Source organism: Diospyros lotus, chromosome 4 (assembly GCF_014633365.1).
Source record: "Diospyros lotus cultivar Yz01 chromosome 4, ASM1463336v1, whole genome shotgun sequence".
NCBI classification, from domain to species: Eukaryota; Viridiplantae; Streptophyta; class Magnoliopsida; order Ericales; family Ebenaceae; genus Diospyros; species Diospyros lotus.
In genome coordinates, this window is record NC_068341.1 from 6448171 (window position 1) to 6468487 (window position 20317).

General features: G+C 34.3%; 2 protein-coding genes and 2 pseudogenes across 2 annotated transcripts in view; 3 read left to right on the forward strand and 1 right to left on the reverse strand.

Moving 5' to 3' along the window:
- LOC127798860 (ethylene-responsive transcription factor RAP2-3-like) overlaps positions 1-20317 on the forward strand; it is a 69024-nt gene that overhangs the window by 16081 nt on the left and 32626 nt on the right. The window lies entirely within an intron of this gene.
- LOC127799198 (acetylajmalan esterase-like) lies at positions 4808-6402 on the reverse strand. Its single transcript, XM_052332994.1, has 5 exons — positions 6135-6402; positions 5772-5984; positions 5520-5668; positions 5126-5399; positions 4808-5025 (listed from the first exon to the last, which is right to left on the reverse strand). The coding sequence occupies exons 1-5, from the start codon at positions 6400-6402 to the stop codon at positions 4808-4810; spliced, it is 1122 nt and encodes a 373-aa protein (XP_052188954.1).
- On the forward strand, positions 8491-13349 carry LOC127798858 (uncharacterized serine-rich protein C215.13-like; annotated as a pseudogene).
- Positions 16355-19348, forward strand: LOC127799199 (ethylene-responsive transcription factor RAP2-3-like; annotated as a pseudogene).

Genomic DNA, 20317 nt, shown 5'->3' on the forward strand with positions numbered 1-20317 from the left:
TTTTTGGGTAAATTTTATAATCATTACATTAACTTAATCCAAATGTTGTTAGTATTTAGAACACTTGATCATGTATTAGTTGTGTTATATTATCATTCCATTGTTATTTATTGTGAATTCTAAATTCAATTAAGCCAAAAAAATATAAAAAAAAACATGATTTTCTATTGGGTAACTTTGAAAAATCCCATGGCAAAAAAAAAAAAAAGTATCAAAAAAGCCATTTTAGTAAAAAATCGAGTTTTGTGGGCCACAAAACTCAGAGTCAGATTTTGTGGCCCAGAAAACCCAATTTTTTTTATTAAAATGGTTTTTTTTATCTTTTTTTTTTCTTTTCTTTGCCATGAGATTTTTTCAAATTATTCAATAGTCCCAAAAATAAATTATTTTTTAAAAATTATACTTTTATTTTTGTTTAAAGTTTATAATCATTGCATCAACTTAATCCAATGTTGTTAGTAGTTAGAACACTATCATGTATTGGTTGTGTTTTATTATCATTCCATTGTTATTTATTATGAATTATTAATTCAATTAAGTCGAAAAATATAAAAAGACATCTTTTTTTATTGGGTAACTTTGAAAAATCCCATGGCAAAAAAAAAAAATATCAAAAAAGCCATTTTAGTAAAAAATTGAGTTTTGTGGCTCGCAAAACCCAAAGCAAGATTTTGTGGCCCACAAAACTCGATTTTTTTTTTAAATGGTTTTTTGGATCTTTTTTTTTTCTTTTCTCTGCCATGAGATTTTTTCAAGTTATCCAATAGTCCCAAAAATAAATTATTTTTTTAAAAATTATACTTTTATTTTTGTTTAAAGTTTATAATCATTACATCAACTTAATCCAATCTTGTTAGTAGTTAGAACACTATCATGTATTAGTTGTGTTTTATTATCATTTCATTGTTATTTATTGTGAATTCAAAATTCAATTAAGCCAAAAAATATAAAAAGACATAATTTTTTATTGGGTAACTTTGAAAAATTTCATGGCAAAAAAAAAGTATCAAAAAAGCGATTTTAGTAAAAAATCGAGTTTTGTAGGCCACAAAACCCGATTTTTTGTTATTAAAATGGTTTTTTGGATCCTTTTTTTTTTCTTTTCTCTGCCATGAAATTTTTCCAAGTTATCCAATAGTCCCAAAAATAAATTATTTTTTAAAAATTATACTTTTATTTTTGTTTAAAGTTTATAATCATTGCATCAACTTAATCCAATGTTGTTAGTAGTTAGAACACTATCATGTATTGGTTGTGTTTTATTATCATTCCATTGTTATTTATTATGAATTCAAAATTCAATTAAGCTAAAAAATGTAAAAAGACATAATTTTTTATTGGGTAACTTTGAAAAATTTCATGGCAAAAAAAAAAAATATATCAAAAAAGCGATTTTAGTAAAAAATCGAGTTTTGTGGGCCACAAAACCCGAAGTCGGGTTTTGTGGCCCTCAAAACCCGGAGTCGAGTTTTGTGGCCCTCAAAACCCGATTTTTTGTTATTAAAATGGTTTTTTTTAACTTTTTTTTTTCTTTTCTCAGCTATGGGATTTTTCCAAGTTATCCAATAGTCCAAAAAATAAATTATTGTTTAAAAATTATACTTTTATTTTTAGGTAAATTTTATAATCATTACATCAATTTAATCAAATATTATTAATAGTTATAACACATTATCATGTATTGGTTGTGTTTTATTATTATACCATTGTTATTTGTTGTGAATTCTAAATTCAATTAACCTGAAAAATGTAAAAGGACATCATTTTCTATTTGGTAACTTTGAAAAATCCAATGCCCCCCCCCCCCCCCCCCCAAAAAAAAAGGGATCATAAAAGCTATTTTAGTAAAAAATGGGTTTTGTGGGCCACAAAACCCGATAACGATGTGCAGTTTTGAAAAATTATTTTTTCATGAAAATAGTATAAATCTGGAATGATATCTACCAAAATATGTTATATTAACAACCACAATCATACTACCCAGCTTTAATAAGCAATGTGAACAAAAAACAAAACAAATAGAAATCAAATCAATTCTTAGAGATTGAGTGAGTGAAATTGTTTGTTGGAGAGAAAGAATCTTGTTGAATGAGATTTCAATGAGGTCGATGTGATTGATGAAAAAGGTTGAATGACCCAATAAGCAAAAAAATTGAATGTATGATGAATGACTGAGTTTTGATGGTTTGACAAAGGAAAGAAAGAGAGTAACGTAAATGTTAGAAGATGAGAGATAGGGGAAAGACAATATGAAAGAGACAATGGTATTTTGGTAAATGAGGCTAAGAGCAATGTGGACTTTCTATTTTAAAATCTCATTAATGGTATTTTTGATATTTTACATAAAAGTAATTACTTTGTTTAAATGATTAAAAACGTTTTTTTTTCTATAAAATGGATGAAAACGATTTTATACATTTGACTCAGGTTAATTATGAATTTCTCAAAAAAAAAAAAAAGATAAATACAAGAACATAAATGTAATCAAAATAACAAAAAGTTTAAGGTATCACAAGGAAATAGAGTATATTTAATTAAATTAAGTCAAAAATATAAATTTAGTTCCTTAAATGTGAAATTAAAGTATGAATTTCACATTTCATAAATTTAGTTGATAAAATATATATTTTTTTCTTTTTTTAGCGATGGATTTGTTCAATCGCTAATGTTTTAAATTTTTAATTTATTTTTTTGCTAACATTTTTAATTTTTTTTTTTTCTTAGTCGTCGCTAACATTTTAACTTTTTAATTTATTTTTTTTCTATTTTAGAGACGTCTATCACTAAAGTTTTAACTTTTTAATTTATCTTTTTCTTCTTTAGCGATGGATATCATCCGTCGCTAAACTTTTAACTATTTAATTTAATTTTTTTTAGCGATGGATAATTTCATCACTAAAGTTTCTAATTTTTAATTTTTTTCATTCTTAGCGACGGATATCTTCTGTGGCTAAAGTTTTAACTTTTTTAATTTATTTTCCTTCTTTTTTAGCTATGAATATCTTTCGTTGCTAAAGTTTTAACTATTTAATTTATTTTTTTTAACAACGGATAATATTCGTTGCTAAAGTTTTTAATTTTTAATTTAATTTTTTTCTTTTTTAGCTATAGATTTCTTTTATTGCTAAAGTTTTTATTTTTATTTTATTTTTTTCTTTTTTAGTGACTGATATTTTCTATCCCTAAATTTTTTAATTTTTAATTTATTGTTTTTGCAATCGATTTTTTCATCGCAAAAGTTTTAAATTATTTATTTATATATTTATATTTTTTAGTGAAGAATTTTTTCATCCCTAAATTTAAAAATTTATTAAAAATATAACAAATTATTTAGTGAAGGAATAAATTATTTAGTTTCCATCTCTAAATTGAAAAAATATTAGCGATGGAATAAAGTGTCGCAAATTCGTTGCAAAAATTTAGCTACGGATATCCATTGTTAATTAGGGACAGAATAATTCCGTCACTAAAATTTGTCGTTAAAAACTATTTTTCTTGTAGTAATATAGGTGATCTTTGGCAACCCAAAAACGTAACATGAGTCCATTTGATAGTCACCTCTGCTGCCTCTTGTCGCTGCTTGAAACTGTGCTACCATTGTTGGTTCCCATAATCAGCTTGTCAATCCAGCCATTTCCCATCACCATCTTCCGATTTGTTTCCATTTTTGCATGCTTATGTAACGCCCAACCCTCTTATTGCCATTTTTATGGCCAGCGAGCCCTAGAGTTATCCAGATATTAAGAATGTAATTAAATCTTATTAAATTTCCACTGCTAGAATAGTAAAATGAGTTGAGTTCAATTTTGTTCTATATCATTTATGAAATGACCTTCTTTGAGTATTCGGAAGCGAGCCCTACATTTGTTGTGTTTCAAGCATCACTTTTTCTTCTTTTTAGTTTTTCAACCTTAATTATTTTCGATTCAATGGTCGATTGTGAAATCTGATTGCATCCACTCTTCTCGATTATACTTATTTCAACATCCATCTTTTGATTGGTTGCAATCGTTTAAGTTTAGATTTGAATAACTTTTTGTTTCATTTGTTGATTTCAGACGTAATTGTGTTTTACAAGTTTGCAATAAGCACATCTACGACGCGTAATATTGGGCCTCACCTAATTTAACTTCAGAACTAGCGACTGCAGATTCATAGAGAATATTTTGTAGCTCGTGAGATTCTCTTGTTACACAAGCGACAGGCAGCCTCCCTTAAAATGAAATTGTTTTAAAATAAAGCTTTTTGAGTGAATGGAATTATGGCCGTTCCATGAAGGGGATGAAAGGAAGAAGCAAGCAGGAGCAGAGCATGAGAAGAGCCAGAAGAGAAACAGAGAAAGCAGATTACTAACTTTGATTGAGACCAAAAAATAAAAATAAAAATAAAAATAAAAATAAAAATTTAAAAATAAAAATTAAATTTTAATTTTAATTAATAAAACTGTGGGCTTAATTATCCCTCTTATATGCAACTAACTCATAATATAACTGCCAAACCCTGCTAGGTTTATGAATCCAAAATGGATTAGGATATGGTTTCTGTAACCCACACAAGGTTTTTGAATCCATTAAGGAATAACGCTTCCTAATTTTGTTTTTGCTTGGCTATTACATTATATTGGAAACAATTAGTAAGGTGGAGTAATATTAGATAATTATATAATTGAGTATGATTTAAAGTTTTTGTTTCCAAAATTGCTAAAACCAATAAAACATTACCGATTACATATAAACTACCTAAAAAACTTAATAAAAAACATAAACTAATTATTTTTACTTAGCAACAGCCAAAATAAATAGCTTAACTAAACCCCACAATGAAGTTCCGGTAACATTTTACGAAGCATCCTATAAGCCATGAGTTTATATGTTCTTTGCGTCGAGTGAATTCCATCCCAACTAATATATTGATTAGGATTTGAACAAACTGGAACATCCTGCTCTCCACACATCTTATCGAGATTGAAATTGTAGTCTCCTCCGATTCCACAACATGATTTTTGGATCCACTTTAAATCAAATCCTGCATGCAACAAAGAAAAAAGGGCGCTAAAGATTTAATACTTGTTAAGAGGTGTGTATCTTTTTAAATTTTTATGTGTAACTTGAAGTGATCAACTCACCGAAAATAGCAAAATTCTTGAGAAGCCACTTGTACGCATTGTAGTAGTCCCCATACACAATATTTACATGAGAGAATTCTTTTCTTAACTCTTCAATGACTTCTTGTAGATGATTATTGTGATACTTTGCAAAATCGTTTAGTCGCCTAAGACAACGGTGTTCATCATAGGCTTGAGTAGCATTGGTGTTAAATGCCGTCAAGTAAATTGGAAGACAACCTATTGGAAAATTACCCGGAACAATGATTCTAACGGCTCCATGACTAATAACTCTCTGTATATAAGATGACAATTTTAGAATTAAAGTTGAATAGATAAGCATTTACTCAAATTAAACATAAAAAACTATATATAACAGCTATGCTAATTAAAAAATGCATCATAAAAAAAATACCTTTATTGCATCGGTTATTTCTTGGACAATCTCGGGTACCATACTCATCACTTGTTCAATACTTTTACCTTGGAGTAGTGCGTAATTGTAATCATTTCCTCCTATTTCCCCAACCATGAATAGAGAATTTTTAAGTTTTTCTACACAATCTGTCAGCCAAAAAAAAAAGGTAAATAAGTAAAATAAGAACATAAATATTGAAAGTGAAGTTTCGATCCTTTATGTAAATTTTGAATTATGCCAATATTCTACCCCTTTCTGAGTAGCAAATTGAACTAAAATGGGAAGTCATCCAATCCAGTTGAATGCCAAGAGAGCTTGTAGTTACTGGAGACACAATATTTTTGCTTGCAAGATGTTCTGTTGATAATGCAGTAGAACCAGCTACAGCAAAGTTCACTCCGTGTCTAAAATTGGCATCCATATTTTTGTAGGGATTGAGGAGTGGAAGTCCAGCTGCATTTGCTGTAAATAAAAATACAAAAAGATATGATATAAGTAATTAACTCAAGAATGTTAAAACTAGTCATTCCTTGAAATTTTCATTCACCATTTACGAATCACATATAGATATTGGAAAAACACGTCGTAAACGCTTAATAGATAAATACATACCAATATAATCAATCATGAGAAGACCATTGGAGCAGCGGCCGGTTGCTTTTTTGAAGAAGGTCATGCCGTATGGAAGTTTTGCAAAGGGAGTGGTAGATCCAAAAGGTTCGCGTATTAAGTTTCCAGTATCAGATATAGAATCTCCAAGTTGGTAAATCTGGTCGAGGTGACAAGCTTTGAGTGAATGGGCGTTGGATGAAGGAGAGAGAAGGAAGAAGAAAGAGAAGGCTATGAGAAGCGTAATAGAAAACAATCGGGTGGAAGCCATGATTGCAGAAGAAGAGGCAGATTAGAATGTAGAATGAATGTCTCAGATGACATGAGACCGCTCGACTTATAATACAGAATAAGGGCCTCTCATAAACCTATCAGATTTGTGAATCTAAAATGGATTGGAATATGGTTTCCTAATTAAATCCACCAGGTTTATGAATTCATCCACAAAATCCAAAACCATATTTCTTATCAATCAAACATTTAGATACATTTGGATTTGGAGATATGGCCGTAAATTATTTGAATTATCAAAATTTGAAATTAATATCTCTCTATCTATCTATCTATAAAACTCTTTTAATTCAGATTCAGTAGCAATGATGATTCTGATCCATATTTACGATCGAACGTCAAACAATTTCACGCGGGCCCCTTTCTTTTGCGCTCTGCTGCTCACCGCCGAAAATGCCGGAACAACGCCACAATTGCAGCTTCTCATCTTCTCCTCCGACAAAGATCCATCATTTTTTTCCTCTCTTTCTAAGCCCTTCTCGCTTGTGGCCTCAGAACGGAAGAAAAGATGGCTTTTTATAGGCGATCTTTGGCAACCCAAACACGTAACATGAGTCGCCTCGACAGTCACCTCTGCTGCCTCTGGTCGCCGCTTGAAACCGCACTATCGCTGCTGGTCCCCTCAATCAGCTTGTCCATCCAGCCATTCCCCGTCGCCATCTTCAGGTCTGTTACCATTTTTGCATGCTTATGTAACGCCCAACCCTTTCTCCGTCCGGCCATTGCCATATTTGGTCAATTTTTCTTGGTTTTTTCAAGATTTATTCATCGTTTCCAGTTTTCAATCCATTGTGAAAAAATCCGAGAGATCCATTTTAGATTTGACAATTCCTTAATCAGTGTTCTGTATTAATATTTTAGTCAGTTATAGTAAGAAATTAACGCAAAATATACTTAGGTATTCTCTTTTATATCATTTATGGGCATTGTAAAACACTTTAATTTGATTCACAATTATTTGTTCAAAATCTTAGCTCAAACCTAAGTTGTTTGTCTCGTGTTTCAAGCATCTCTCTTTTTTTTTTTTTTCTTAATTTTTCAAGCTTAATTATTTTTAATTCAGCCGTCGATTTTGAAATTTGATTACATTACATCGTTCTCGATTATACCTATTTAAACATCTATCTTTTAATTAGTTATAATCGTTTAAAATTTAAATTTGAATAACTTATGTTTTATTGTCGATTTTAGACGTATACTTATATTATATTGTATGAGTTTGTAATAATCACATTTACTATACTTATTATTGGGTTTCACCTAATTTAACTAAATTTGGTTAGCTTCGTTAACTTAACAAAATTAATTTATTTTTATAATTTTTTAACTAATTTCACTTAACCTCAATGCTTTGTAAATCCATATTTGACTATGATGGGGGTTGGTGGTTAGTCAAATTAGCGCTAAATTTCTTTTCCAGTCTCTCTCTCTCTCTCTCTCTCTGCTTTGTCTATTCCTTGTCTATCGATTTTCAAAACCTATTGATAGGTTTTGGAAATCTGAAATTAATTGGTTTCAAATTTTAAAAAATCAAACCCATGGATGAATCATTTCTCTCTCTCTCTCTCTCTCCTTTATTTATTATTTAATTTTAATTATCTTAATCAATATTAAACTAATTAATATTTAATTAATTTAACTTAAATTAATTCAAAATTGACAAAGATATCTCAAAAAAAAAAAAAAGAAGAAAAAAAAACCAAACTATGGAGACTTTCGAAATTATTATTAAATTATAAGAAATATCTCCACAGGTATCACAAATGAGGGAAAAATTAGATGTAATTTACTTGTTTTAGTCTACAAATTATTTAATATGCACAATCACTACTCACAAAGATGAAAAATTCATATATGTCACAGCGAAGGGAAGGGAAGGGAAGGGAAGCTTATCAGTTATCACAACCTGAATATAAATCTTTTTACATATTTTTCTCTTTGAGTTTCCAATCCCAACGAAGAAGAGTCCAGAAAAGCGAAAGAGCCTGATTTAGCATTCAAGCAAATCAACCAGATCTCATTGACCGACCTCTCCCCCCCCCCCCCCCCCCCCCCCTCTATCTCTGCTTTTTTTTCCTTCAATTTGGTGCGATCACGAATCAATCCTATTTCTCGATCTCCTTCGAACGCAGGTTCGCAATCAGATCTCATCTACACCTCTCTGATCCAACGCATTTCTCACCGCCCTATTCCCCTGATTTCGTCATTCCCATTCGCATCACCTTTGAATTTGATAATTATTAGTTTTTGTTGCTATTTGAGATCAATCCCCCAACGAGAAATTCCACGACATGAACTCCAACTACGGGAAATCCAACAAACCCTCGTCCCTCAACAACTACGGCTTCGATTTCGGAGGACTCGGCTCCAATCGTTCCCGACCTCTCAACGAGCAGAAGAGCCAAACAGCTTCTTCATTCACTTCTTCCCAATCCAAGCCCAATACCTCGTCTTCTTGGCAGCCTAGGCCGTCCTGGACTCACCAACCGGCGGCGATTCAGCCGGCTCCCCCGCTTGAATGGTCCATCCTCGATGGTCGGCGACATATTCGGGAAGACCTGGTCTTCGTCTTCCTCCTCATCGACCGCCACCTCCTCCAGCATCGGAATTGCCAATAAGAACCCTAATTTGTTCGGAGACCTTGTTGGATCTGCGTTAGGGCAAAGTAAGGCTAATAGCAACGTACCTTTGAAGGTTGCCGCGCCTGTCTCTGCATCGGGATCGAACAAGGGTGCATATTCCATGGGGAATTTAGCAGATTCGCTGCCGAAGACTGGTAATTTGGCGAAGGGAAGCGGTAATTGGGGCTCTTCGGAGAGTTTTGGGAGTTATACAAGTGCAAACAATAGTAGTGCCAATACTAGTAATGTCAATAGCATGAAAAGTGGGACTGTTGGGGGTCCGGCAATGAGGAGTGGAGGTGGGATGGGTTCAAATAAGGACCCATTTGGTTCCTTGGTTGATTTTGGATCAAAGCCAATGGGAAGTTTGAATTCAGCCACCAAAGGCACTAATAATAATAATTCCACTTCAAAGGATGATGCCTTTGGATATTTTCAGAATGCTTCAAAATCAAGCACACCTACATTTGATCCTTTTCCTCAGGTTAAAAGCAATCCCGTGGGATCAAATTCTGGTTCTTATTCAAGAATGGATGATTTTGCTGTCCCTACCCCTCAGAATCAGCCTCCTGTTCAGTCATCTGGTGGCGATGTCTTTGACTCGCTGTTTACCTCATCCTCGGCCTCTGTTGGGGGCTCAACTAATATTTCTGAAGAAATTGGGAGCCAGCAGTTTTCTGGTGGTGATGATTGGGGAATGGATACAGGATTGGGGGAGGGAATGACACAGGTGGGACAACTGAGCTTGAAGGTCTTCCTCCACCACCTACAGGTTTTTCGGCAACAGCTGCAAAGAATAAAGGGATGGATAACTACAAGCAGGGACAGTATGCTGATGCCATAAAGTGGCTTTCTTGGGCTGTGATTCTTCTTGAGAAGGCTGGTGATGATGCTGCTACCATGGAGGTCTTATCCAGCAGAGCTTCGTGTTACAAAGAAGTTGGGGAGTATAAAAAAGCTGTCGCAGATTGTACAAAGGTATTATATATATATTTTTCTTAGTAGTTTCTTTTATGATTTCTGCTTAGAGTTGATGTATTTTTAATCTATGGTAATATTAAAGCCTGTGAATTAACTTGAGTGTTGCTCGATCTGCTTCTTTTTTTGATGGCTTGAAAGTTTTAACGGTCAATATAACTCTGAGAGCTGTTTGTAGATTGATAGGATCACTGTTGTTAGAATCTTATGATTCACGATTCAAATGGTACGATTCGACTCGATTCATATAGAAATCGAGTTGAATCTATAGGGTGAATCTAAAATCCCTTAGAATCGTACGATTCACGATTCGAATCGTACGATTCGGCTCGATTCATATAGAAATCGAGTCGAATTTATAGGGTGAATCGAAAATCCCTTAAAATCATCTATGAATTGGACGAATCGACCATGAATTGCATGAATAGCACGATTCATCCAATTTGTGCGACTTCGTCTGCAAGTGTGCTTTAATCAAATATTTGTTCTATTTGGCTATCTTTGAAAACAAAGAAGATGATGAAAATGATGAAGATGGTGATGCTCTTGAACTTGAAGATGAAGATTATTGATAACTAGTGAAGATTATGGACAATGGAGTTTATTAGTAACCTTATAATTGTAGGTTTTTTTTTTTTTTTTTTTTTTTTTTTTTTCTAACTTGTTATTTTGAAAGTGGTTTGGTTTGGTGTAATTTGAATTTAAAGCCAACATGAATATACTTTTGCCTTTTGGTATAATTTTAAACTTAGCAAATATATTTAGAAGTTTATTTATCTATTTATATTTAAAAGAATTGATCATGGTGGGTACATTATTTATTTTCTATGGATATATATTATTTATAGTTGAAATTGAGAATGTGTACCGAATCTTACGATTCGATTCGATTCTCGATTCACGATTCATAAAATAAGAATTTCGATTCTCGATTCGAATCTCGATTTAACAACTATGGATAGGATCATTTGCAGCACAAACAACCAGTTAATGGAAACTCTGAATTTCAGCTCATATATTTGTTAAATTCTTCTAATCTGGGTAGCTATGAAGCAGCCCTCTAATCCTTGATAATTTCTCAAACTGGAGCTGTGTTCCATGATTCAAAAATGAAAGGTGCTCTTATTTCAGAATTCAGGTCTGAAATGTCCGAAATATTTTCTTGACTGTTCATGTTTAAAGGATTCATACAGGGCGTGCAAAGTTTTAGAGTGCTGTAGGCTTTCTAACCAAACCTCCCTTCCTTTTTCCATGCTTGAACTGGTTGTCCAACGAAAAACATTCATTTCAATATATGTTTTAAGCATTGTATTGGTTTTCACTTACACGTCGTTGACTAAGTTAAGAGATCATATCTTATATAGTCTAATGTCATTTATACTTATTTTTGGTCATGGGTGATGGATAGATGCATTGTGTGTTCCATTGCTTCCTCTGGTTGTCATTTTCTTAATCATCTTCACTTTTCCCAATTGAAAATCTTCATGTCATAACCTGTTTGCATGTTGTTCAGGTCCTAGAGCGAGATGGTGAGAATGTAGCTGTCCTTGTACAGCGTGCTCTCTTGTATGAGAGTATGGAAAAGTACAAGCTTGGTGCAGAAGACCTGAGGATTGTAATGAAGCTTGATCCGGGTAACAGGGTTGCAAGAAGTACCATCCATCGGTTGACTAAAATGGCCGGCTAGAGAAGTTTCTTTTTTCCACTTGCTTTGTTTCTTTTTTCTCATTCATTTACATGATTGATATTTGATAGTTATATTCTCTCTTTATATCAATTTGTGGGGGAGTAATAGCATTTTGCTTGAGAACTGTTATTCTTCTTATGTTTGTTCTGTAACTTTACATGCTTGTTGTATTTCATGTCCTATTCTGGTTGTGATCTGAAATTCTCTTGTATGCATTTAAAATTTCTCTTGGATTGGAGGTTGAGTTCAATACACGCTTGGTGTATCTTTTTCTTTGTAACTGCGATTCATGTCTTAAAGGCAGTATTCTTGGGTACTTAATCTAGTCATATGGTCTTTTGGGAGGTTTAATGTCACTTCAACATTTCTGAAGAACCATGTACCTATGAAAAAAAAAATTATTATTTGAGTATGTCTACTTGGCAGTGCTAGATGTTCAACCTATGAAGTAACCAAGCAACATTGAGGAAGAGATAGGAATAAAGCAGATCAAGAAATTTATAGATGGTTTGTGACCAAGCCATGGCAGAATGGAAGAATGGCGTAAATCTGAATTGGCAATTAGTATCATGAAAATGAAGCAAACTCCAGCTTGTAGCTCTTAAAATAAAATGCAGAGAAAGACCAAGAACAGCATGTTTGGAATGACCAAAAAAGGTTGGTTTTTAGACCTGATTTTCGCATTGCTTTCTGTGGGAAGGTTTGTGCAGGATGACTTTGTAGGGACTAATAAAACTGGTATAGATAACCTGCACCTTTGATACTTTGTGTGATTGCTATGCGTTATATCTCCAACTTGAAAACCAAACATCTTGATTCCACATGAAATTGTTGCCCTTTTTTATCATACTTTCATGTATGCAACCTTATCAATGGAAAGCAAACTGTTTGTGCACAAACAAATAAATACAATAAGTGGGACTGTTGACATATGTATTCTTTTAGGAGGCTCAACTATTCATGTTTGGGAAGGAAAGGATGCAGCAGAAAAATATCTGAAACCCTTTGGTTAACCAAGTACAGAACACTGGATTAACGTGAAACCCAGGTCCATTGCTTATGGTTAACCAAGTCTTGCCAAACAGGTATGTCGTTGAGACCCAAGCAGTCCGATTCTCATCCCTGTATGTATCAATAAAAAGAAAATAAATACATAAAAAAGAGAAATGAATCCGTGATAGAGTATGGAGTTCCCTTAAAAGAGCCCTTTTAATTATAGTTTACTATTGCTGCAAATTTTTCACTTGATGAAAGGAAAACCATGCTTAGATATATGTATACATATTGAGTTTTGTCATATATATGTCTGATATATTTATGGAACCATCAGATAAACTGGGAATGGAATTAGAGGAAGCATACTTTTGACATATTTGTGGAACTACCAGACAAACTGGGAGTGGACAAAACTGGAAGCATGCATTAGGGTTCACCCCCAGATGATCAGATTTTTTTAGGACCAAGTACATGCAGTTGTCTCTTACTATTAGTTTTCGTTATTGTTTACCATTTCTTGCAAACGATGATGATATCAATTGATAGGCTCGACTAGTTGTTAAGATGACATTATACCTTGCAATTTTCCTCTGGCATCTCCAAGAAGCCCACTCAATGGAAGTGTTAAAGAGTTTAACTTGATAATAGTTGACTCTCTTTGAATTTATAATTTGGGAATGTCTAGCAGTCTATGATATGCGCTGCCTGTTTAGTGCTATGCTGTCCGTTTAATATATGTATGTTCTTTTATAGAGACTTCAACTAATGTTTTAGCTATCGGTTTACGACTTTGGCGAACTGCACAATTAAGACTCAGCCAACATGGTATTGCATATTAAACGTATAGAAAACTGTATTCGCTCTGCTCCCCGTGAACTGGCAACCTATTTTATAACTCTGTTTTCTTAAATGGCATGCATACAACAATCCATACCTCTTCTAGATGCTTGTGAAATTTGAGTTGTACCTATACAATGACCAGGTGATGTTTTAGACTTCAAACTGGAGAAAGGTGCATTGTGGCAAGCCTTTGTTTTAAGAAAGAAGAGTAAAATTGAGTAGTGCGCGCGCTAGCCTCTAGGTAAGCTTACTGAACTTCCTTCTGGTCCAAAATATCTTGTCATCTGTTACTTAGAAGGGAAGAACACTGAGATTTTTTTACATTATCTGACACGCTTAGTCACAGAGAAAACATAGTTTTGGTAACGCCCAGAACAGGCGCCCTACCCAAAGGCCCCACACCATGGGAGGGGGGGTAAATTAGGACCCGAGCTCCCTTGATTTCGAACCCGGGAGCATCCGCACTTGCAGCACCTCCACGAAAGCGCCAGAGCCACTCGGGCTGAGCCCTGGGGACCATAGAGAAAACATAGTTGATGAGCGGGAGAGGGGGAAAGAATAGAATATAGAATTGGGCAGTGAAGTGAGCAGTTGCGAGTTGCGAGGTGTAACTGACAGCAGCGGTCTATCTCTACAGCTTTTGGGTCACTTGTTTGCGGAAAATGCTAGAGAGCCCAACGAGTTTACCGAAAGGGGCAAAAAGATCATTTTGCCCCCACGCCTTACTCTCTCCCTCTCCCTTCCCCTCCCTCTCTCATGGATTCCCCCCCCCCCTCTTTGTGTCACCCCTGCCTGCCATGGCCGTCGTTTGCCTCTCCGCTGCAGTCGCTCGCGCCTCGCCTCCGTCATCTCGCCGACAATCGATGCAAGCCAGGCGAGGCCGGGCGACTGCAGCGAGGTGTAGTGAAGAGGTGAGCGACGGCCATGGCAAGCAGGGGAGCGCAGAGTGAGGGGACAGTGGCCTGCTTTGCAAAGCGACGGGGCAAAATCGTCATTTTGTCCGCTCTCTGTGAGCTGCTCAGTTGGACCCGTTGGCCTATAGAGCGACTCCTTGTTTGCTCTCAAAAGCCCGTTTTCCTTCGGGATGAACTTGTCGGCCTGATCAGTTTCTGGCTATTGTCGATGATTCTACTGTACAACTTGATAAGTCTGGGAAGTCATCCTGCCCACCCACCCTTAACCATGCCCAGCTTTAAATGCTTTTCCACTGACATGCATATCTTCTACCTTTTGTTTGATTCGGCAGGCCACGTAAAATTGGAACGTCTTTCCAAGTTTGATTCTTTTCTTTTATCTTTTGTTCATTCAACATGAGGATTGTGGAAGTTTCTTTTCTTCGAACCTATAATAATATTTGGGTGTGTAAACTCACTAGTTTATAAATTACTTACATGCTTTAAGCAAGTACAACAATCTGTATATAGTCTCAAATCTCTAGTGGAGAATGCCCCTGTAATTCCTTTTAACACTAGACTAGACCGATCTTGATGACAAATATACAAAAATAATTATGACTATCTTGGTATAATATCAGCAGTATTGTCGGATTAAACAAGCATAAGCCTACATGGAGAACTTTTATCTGATTTGAATCTCATAGGCCATGGGCCCATGGAGAGAAAACTTTTGGGCCAAATATATTATACAAGGGCCTCTTTCTCTTCTTTGATAGAACATTTGTTTTTTAGTTTTGTTTTATTATTGAAAACAAAATAAAAATTTGTAGTTGGTTGTTTGCTTTGATTTTAAACAAGGTCAAAAACAAAACATGCTAGGATAGGATGTCTTGTCTTATTATTATTTTTTTTTTTTATTTTGTTTGGTTCCATTTCAATTTGTCAACTGTCGTGCTCAATCAAGCCCCAAACCCCCCTGAGTTTGCTTATCCCATTAAACGTGTGTAATCGAGCCCTGCCCTCTCTTCACAAGTGTGTAGGGCCTTGAACTTGATAAAATATTGATGACTTGGGAAGGCAACTTTGTTCATAAGCTAGTTCCAGTAAATGTTTATTTGGAATTAGATTAGGGAATGGTAAATTCATATATAATTTCTTAGGTTTATTTAAATTATAATAATTACTTTTATATTTTAAAATATAATATTAATCTCTTTTAACTTTTAAAATCAAATATTATAAAATTTCTGTTTAATTAATTTTTTTCAATTGCCTAAAATACCCTCAATCCTTCTCTTTTCTTGTCCTTTTTCTCCTCTTGCTCCTACCAAGTAAGTCGTCAGCTTCAGTTCGACTCTCTTTTCTTTTTCTTCCAGCAACAAGTGTAGCAGCCAACGTAGGTCACTCCATCTTCCTCCTCACTTTACCATCGATGAGCTTCACAAGAGCAACAAAACCACATCATGTGGACACATGATCCTCTTGAAAGTTTAAGCTAACAAGAAAAAGAGAACCAAGTTTTGACCTTCGCCAGAGGGAAAAAGGCTCCATCATGAGGGGATTTTTTCCCCGTGTTCTTTTAGAAACTTTAAGCTAGTAAGAAAAAGAGAAAAAAGTTGAGCTAGGGTGACGAAAACAACAACAAAGATGAAGATTGAACCCAAACTTAGGTACAATCCAGTAACTACCATTCATGTTCTTCGTTCTAATTTTTCATGATTCTTCTTTCCACAAAACTTATATCTAGGTTCATGTTCTTCGTTCTTTGTGATTCTAGGTTTTGCAAAATGAAGAATAGGAGACAAATTCAAATATTCCCCTGTTATTCATCGTCTTGTTCATTTTCATTCCAATGTTTGATTTTGAAGAATTTGTGTTCGATTTTAAACTCTTATGAAAATGCCCCATGGCGAAATGGGGATTCGTGTGGTGGAGAAGGACAGAGTTGATTTAGAAGTTGTAACTATCTAACTATCCAAGAAAAAAAAAGAATTGAAAAAATATAAACACAATAAATCAATTACAATGAAAACAAATATAAAATTTTACGTAATTTGACTTTATAACCAGTTTACGTACACAATCCTAAACTTTATGAGATGTTTTATGATATTCATCAATAATTATAAAGTTTTAATGAAAAAATTTAACAAAATCCTTATTCTCACACACCACCCATATACTCAAGTGGACCCCTTTATCATCCAAATCTCTCTATAATTATGTGTGTCTCTCTATTTATAAAATAACGTAGAATAAGACCTATTTATAAAAAAAAGTAACATCTCTACCTCCGATTCCTAGTCAATGTGAAATTCTATTAATTACTTTTCATTTGAATTTAAGGAGCCCCACAACAAAGTTGCTAGAAGATAAGGTCAAGAAAGGAGAAAGAAATAGAGAATAAATTATTTAACTATAAGAATAAAATAGTTAATTTTTATATTTAATTAACTATAAGGGAGGACTATGATTTTTTTAAAAAAATAAAATATAATCAGTATAATTTAAAACAAACTTAAGACATATAATATTTAAATTTATTTAAAAAACCAAATATGATCATAGTAAATTTGTGAGTAAATTATATATTTTCCTTTTTCTTTTTAATTAAAAAGTACTTGTTCCCACTTATCTTATTGATGCAATGCAATGAAATGTTGAATGCCCATTTTGTTAATTGTATTTTATATATTATTTTAAGAAGTAAAATAAATCATAGAACTTTTAAGCTACGTTCTTTTGTTGTTTTCAAACTATTTTTAGTTTTTAATTTTTTAAAAACAATAAAAATACTTTTACTTCGTTATTTTTAAAAATTAAAAAAAAAACTCAAAACAACAAAAATATATTTTGGTTGTTTTTAACCAAAACAATCTTTAAGTCCAAAATATAGAAAAGATAATTCATTTTTCATGTTTTGGCTCTAAAAAATGAATGAAGGAAAAAAAAATATATTTTTTTAAATTTTAAAAATAAAATTAATATTTATTTAAAATTTAAAAAATATAATATTTTCTAATTATAATTAAAAGTATAAGATACATATAATATATTATTAAATATATTACACATATTATATATAATAATATTGAAAACAAATTATTATTTAGATGTCAGAAATTTATTAATTAAATTTGTTATTTTATTTTAATAGTAAATTTTTATTAAAAAGAGTTAATTTATTATATAATAATTAAATTTATTAAATAAAATATCATAAAATATTTTTTTTAAATTCTAAAATAAACGTTTTTTTTTTTAAGAAATAAATTTTAAAATGGAAAAAAACACGTTTTTAATTTTTTAAAAATAAACTATCAAAATAAAAAATTAAAAATAAATTTAAAATATAAAAATTAAAAACACATAAAGAATAAACCTTAAATTTTGATAAAAATATTATGTCATTTATATTAGATAATATAATAATTATTCGATAGAACCAAATTAAGAGTGGGCGTGAATTCCAAAAAAGAAATAAGACTCACACACCCACCCTACAAGCTGACGTCAGAAGACAACATAAGAGGCATGTGAAGTTCGAAACGTTGCAAATATAAAATTAAAAATAAAGACTCCGTAACTGACAATTTGCTGAAGCAAGGAGAGAGTTAAAATACAACACGAGAGCCCGCCGTGGCCTATTATTTGGAAAAAACAGTCGCAATTTGGTACCTGCAGCTGCAGTCCAACTCCACACGCACGCACGCACCCACCCACGCAGTAGTCCTATTTTGGAAATACGTCTGTGAAAGTCCGAGCAGTTACGCGCGTGGCTTACAGCTCCTCACCAGCATGACACGCAATGCACCTCCTAATCATAGACGTCCAGGTCTGCAAATTTGTCATCGTCTCTTTTATCACCGATCCCCATGCTGGACCCCGCATTTTCCTCGTCCATCCTGGCCCCCGCTCGATCTGCCCAGTGCCCCCCACGCGTCCCCCTTCGTCACATCTAGACCGTCAACCAACAGACCTGTCCCTTTTCCCGCACCGCTTCAAGGCACCCACACGCAATAATAAAAATCAATCAATCCAAAGCCTTCTTCCTCCTCCTCTGCGTACATCAACCCTCTCTCTCTCTCTCTCTCTCTCTGGATCTCTCTAGAAGTAGCATGGGCGAGATGTGCGGTGGGGCGATCATCTCCGACCACGAGCCGGACCAAGGGCGCCGGAAAGTGACGGCATCGCACGAGCTCTGGGCGGAGCTCTTCTTGGGTCTTGACGGCCATGGTGGCAAGGAGCTTTAAAACCGAATCTGATCAGAAGGCCGCCCCGCCGGCGGCAAGCCTAAACAACTAAGCAAAGGCAAATGTTTATGAACAAAAATATAAGGCCATCCGTATAAACAGAAAGTTAGAATTCATCGTGTGTAACCGATAACTTGTTAATTGTAGGAACGAGCGAGGAGGCTCAGGGGAAGATTCCGAGACCACGGAAGAACGTGTACAGAGGAATCAGGCAGAGGCCATGGGGGAAGTGGGCGGCCGAGATCCGCGACCCACTCAAGGAGTCCGAGTGTGGCTCGGAACCTCAACACAGCGGAGGAAGCGGCCCGAGCATACGACGCCGCGGCCAAGCGCATCCGCGGCGACAAGGCCAAGCTCAACTTTCCCCATTCACCGGCTCCGCCGCCAGCCACCCCGCCGCCTGCCAAAAAGCCGTGCGTTGAGCAAGCCCACTTCCCGGTCGTGGGTACCAACACAATGAATCGGGCCAAAACCCGGAGGCGTCTGCTGCAGAGGAATTGAAGCTGAGGGAGCAAATTTCCAACTTGGAATCGTTCCTGGGTCTGGACCAGGACCGACTCCATCCGTCGGACCGGGTGAGCCCGACTTGGTTGATCTCTGGATGCTGGACGAGCTGCCAGCGACTCATCACCACCACCACCACCTGGGGTTCTAAATTAAGATTTAAGTAATTTGTGTTTGCGTTTGTGTTAGCGTTTGAACTTATACTGTGTTATAGTGTTTCAATTCAGTATCAAAACTTTTCGTTCCTCTCTTATGATCCTAGTCCTAGATCATATATATCTATCTATTTCGACATATAGATACAACTATCTATCTATGTATATATATTATATATATTATAAATAAATAAATTGGGTCTGTTTGCGTGCAATCATCTATCTGCTTGTCTTATATATGCGATTAATTAACATTAATCTAAGCCATTTGTGTGGTTAATTATTCTGATGCATGCATGTTTCTAGCTCTCTCTCTCTCTCTCTCTCTCTCTCTTCCCTGATTTCTTATTATATTTTTATCATTCTGCTATTTTATTGCATTATTATTAGTGTTATCCTTGTAATCGTCGACGTTGTGAGTGGGTTGATGCAGTCATCCTGTCAAATCCACACTACTAGGAATATAATGTTTTTAAAACCATCAGTAATTAATCTCTCGATGATGCTTATTGTCTGATTATGCTTTGACGATACTTAATTAATGCTTATATTTTAATCTATATCTTTTCTTGAGATTGTATGATGCATGATTATACAAATCCAATATATATTTTATCCTGCCTGCAAATTATATAAGAATGTTGCTACGCAGTTGAAATATCTGAGAACCCAATTCAAAATTATTTAGATGCATGCATGTATATGTTGATCACACAGACAGATCGATGTTGAAGAAGGGTGGGAACTTTAAGTTTTTATATATAGGGAAGTTAATACTTCTTGTTGGCATAATGATGGTACTATTAGTTAGCATTTTGGGCTGGCTCCATTTGCCAAGCACGCACCTCCCAAGCACGCACTGTTATTATACTATAGCAATTAAACAGCAACACCTCAATTAATTAGAACATAAATAAAATTAAAAACAACATATGTATGTACACACACATATAATAAAAGCAGTA

Coding starts and splice junctions, on each gene's coding strand:
- LOC127799198 (XM_052332994.1), bottom strand. CDS start 6,402: ATGGCTTCCACCCGATTGTTTTCTATTACGCTTCTCATAGCCTTCTCT. Junction 5,669..5,771: donor AATTTGCTACTCAGAAAGGG/GTAGAATATTGG, acceptor TTTGGCTGACAG/ATTGTGTAGAAAAACTTAAA. Junction 5,400..5,519: donor AAATAACCGATGCAATAAAG/GTATTTTTTTTA, acceptor TCTTATATACAG/AGAGTTATTAGTCATGGAGC.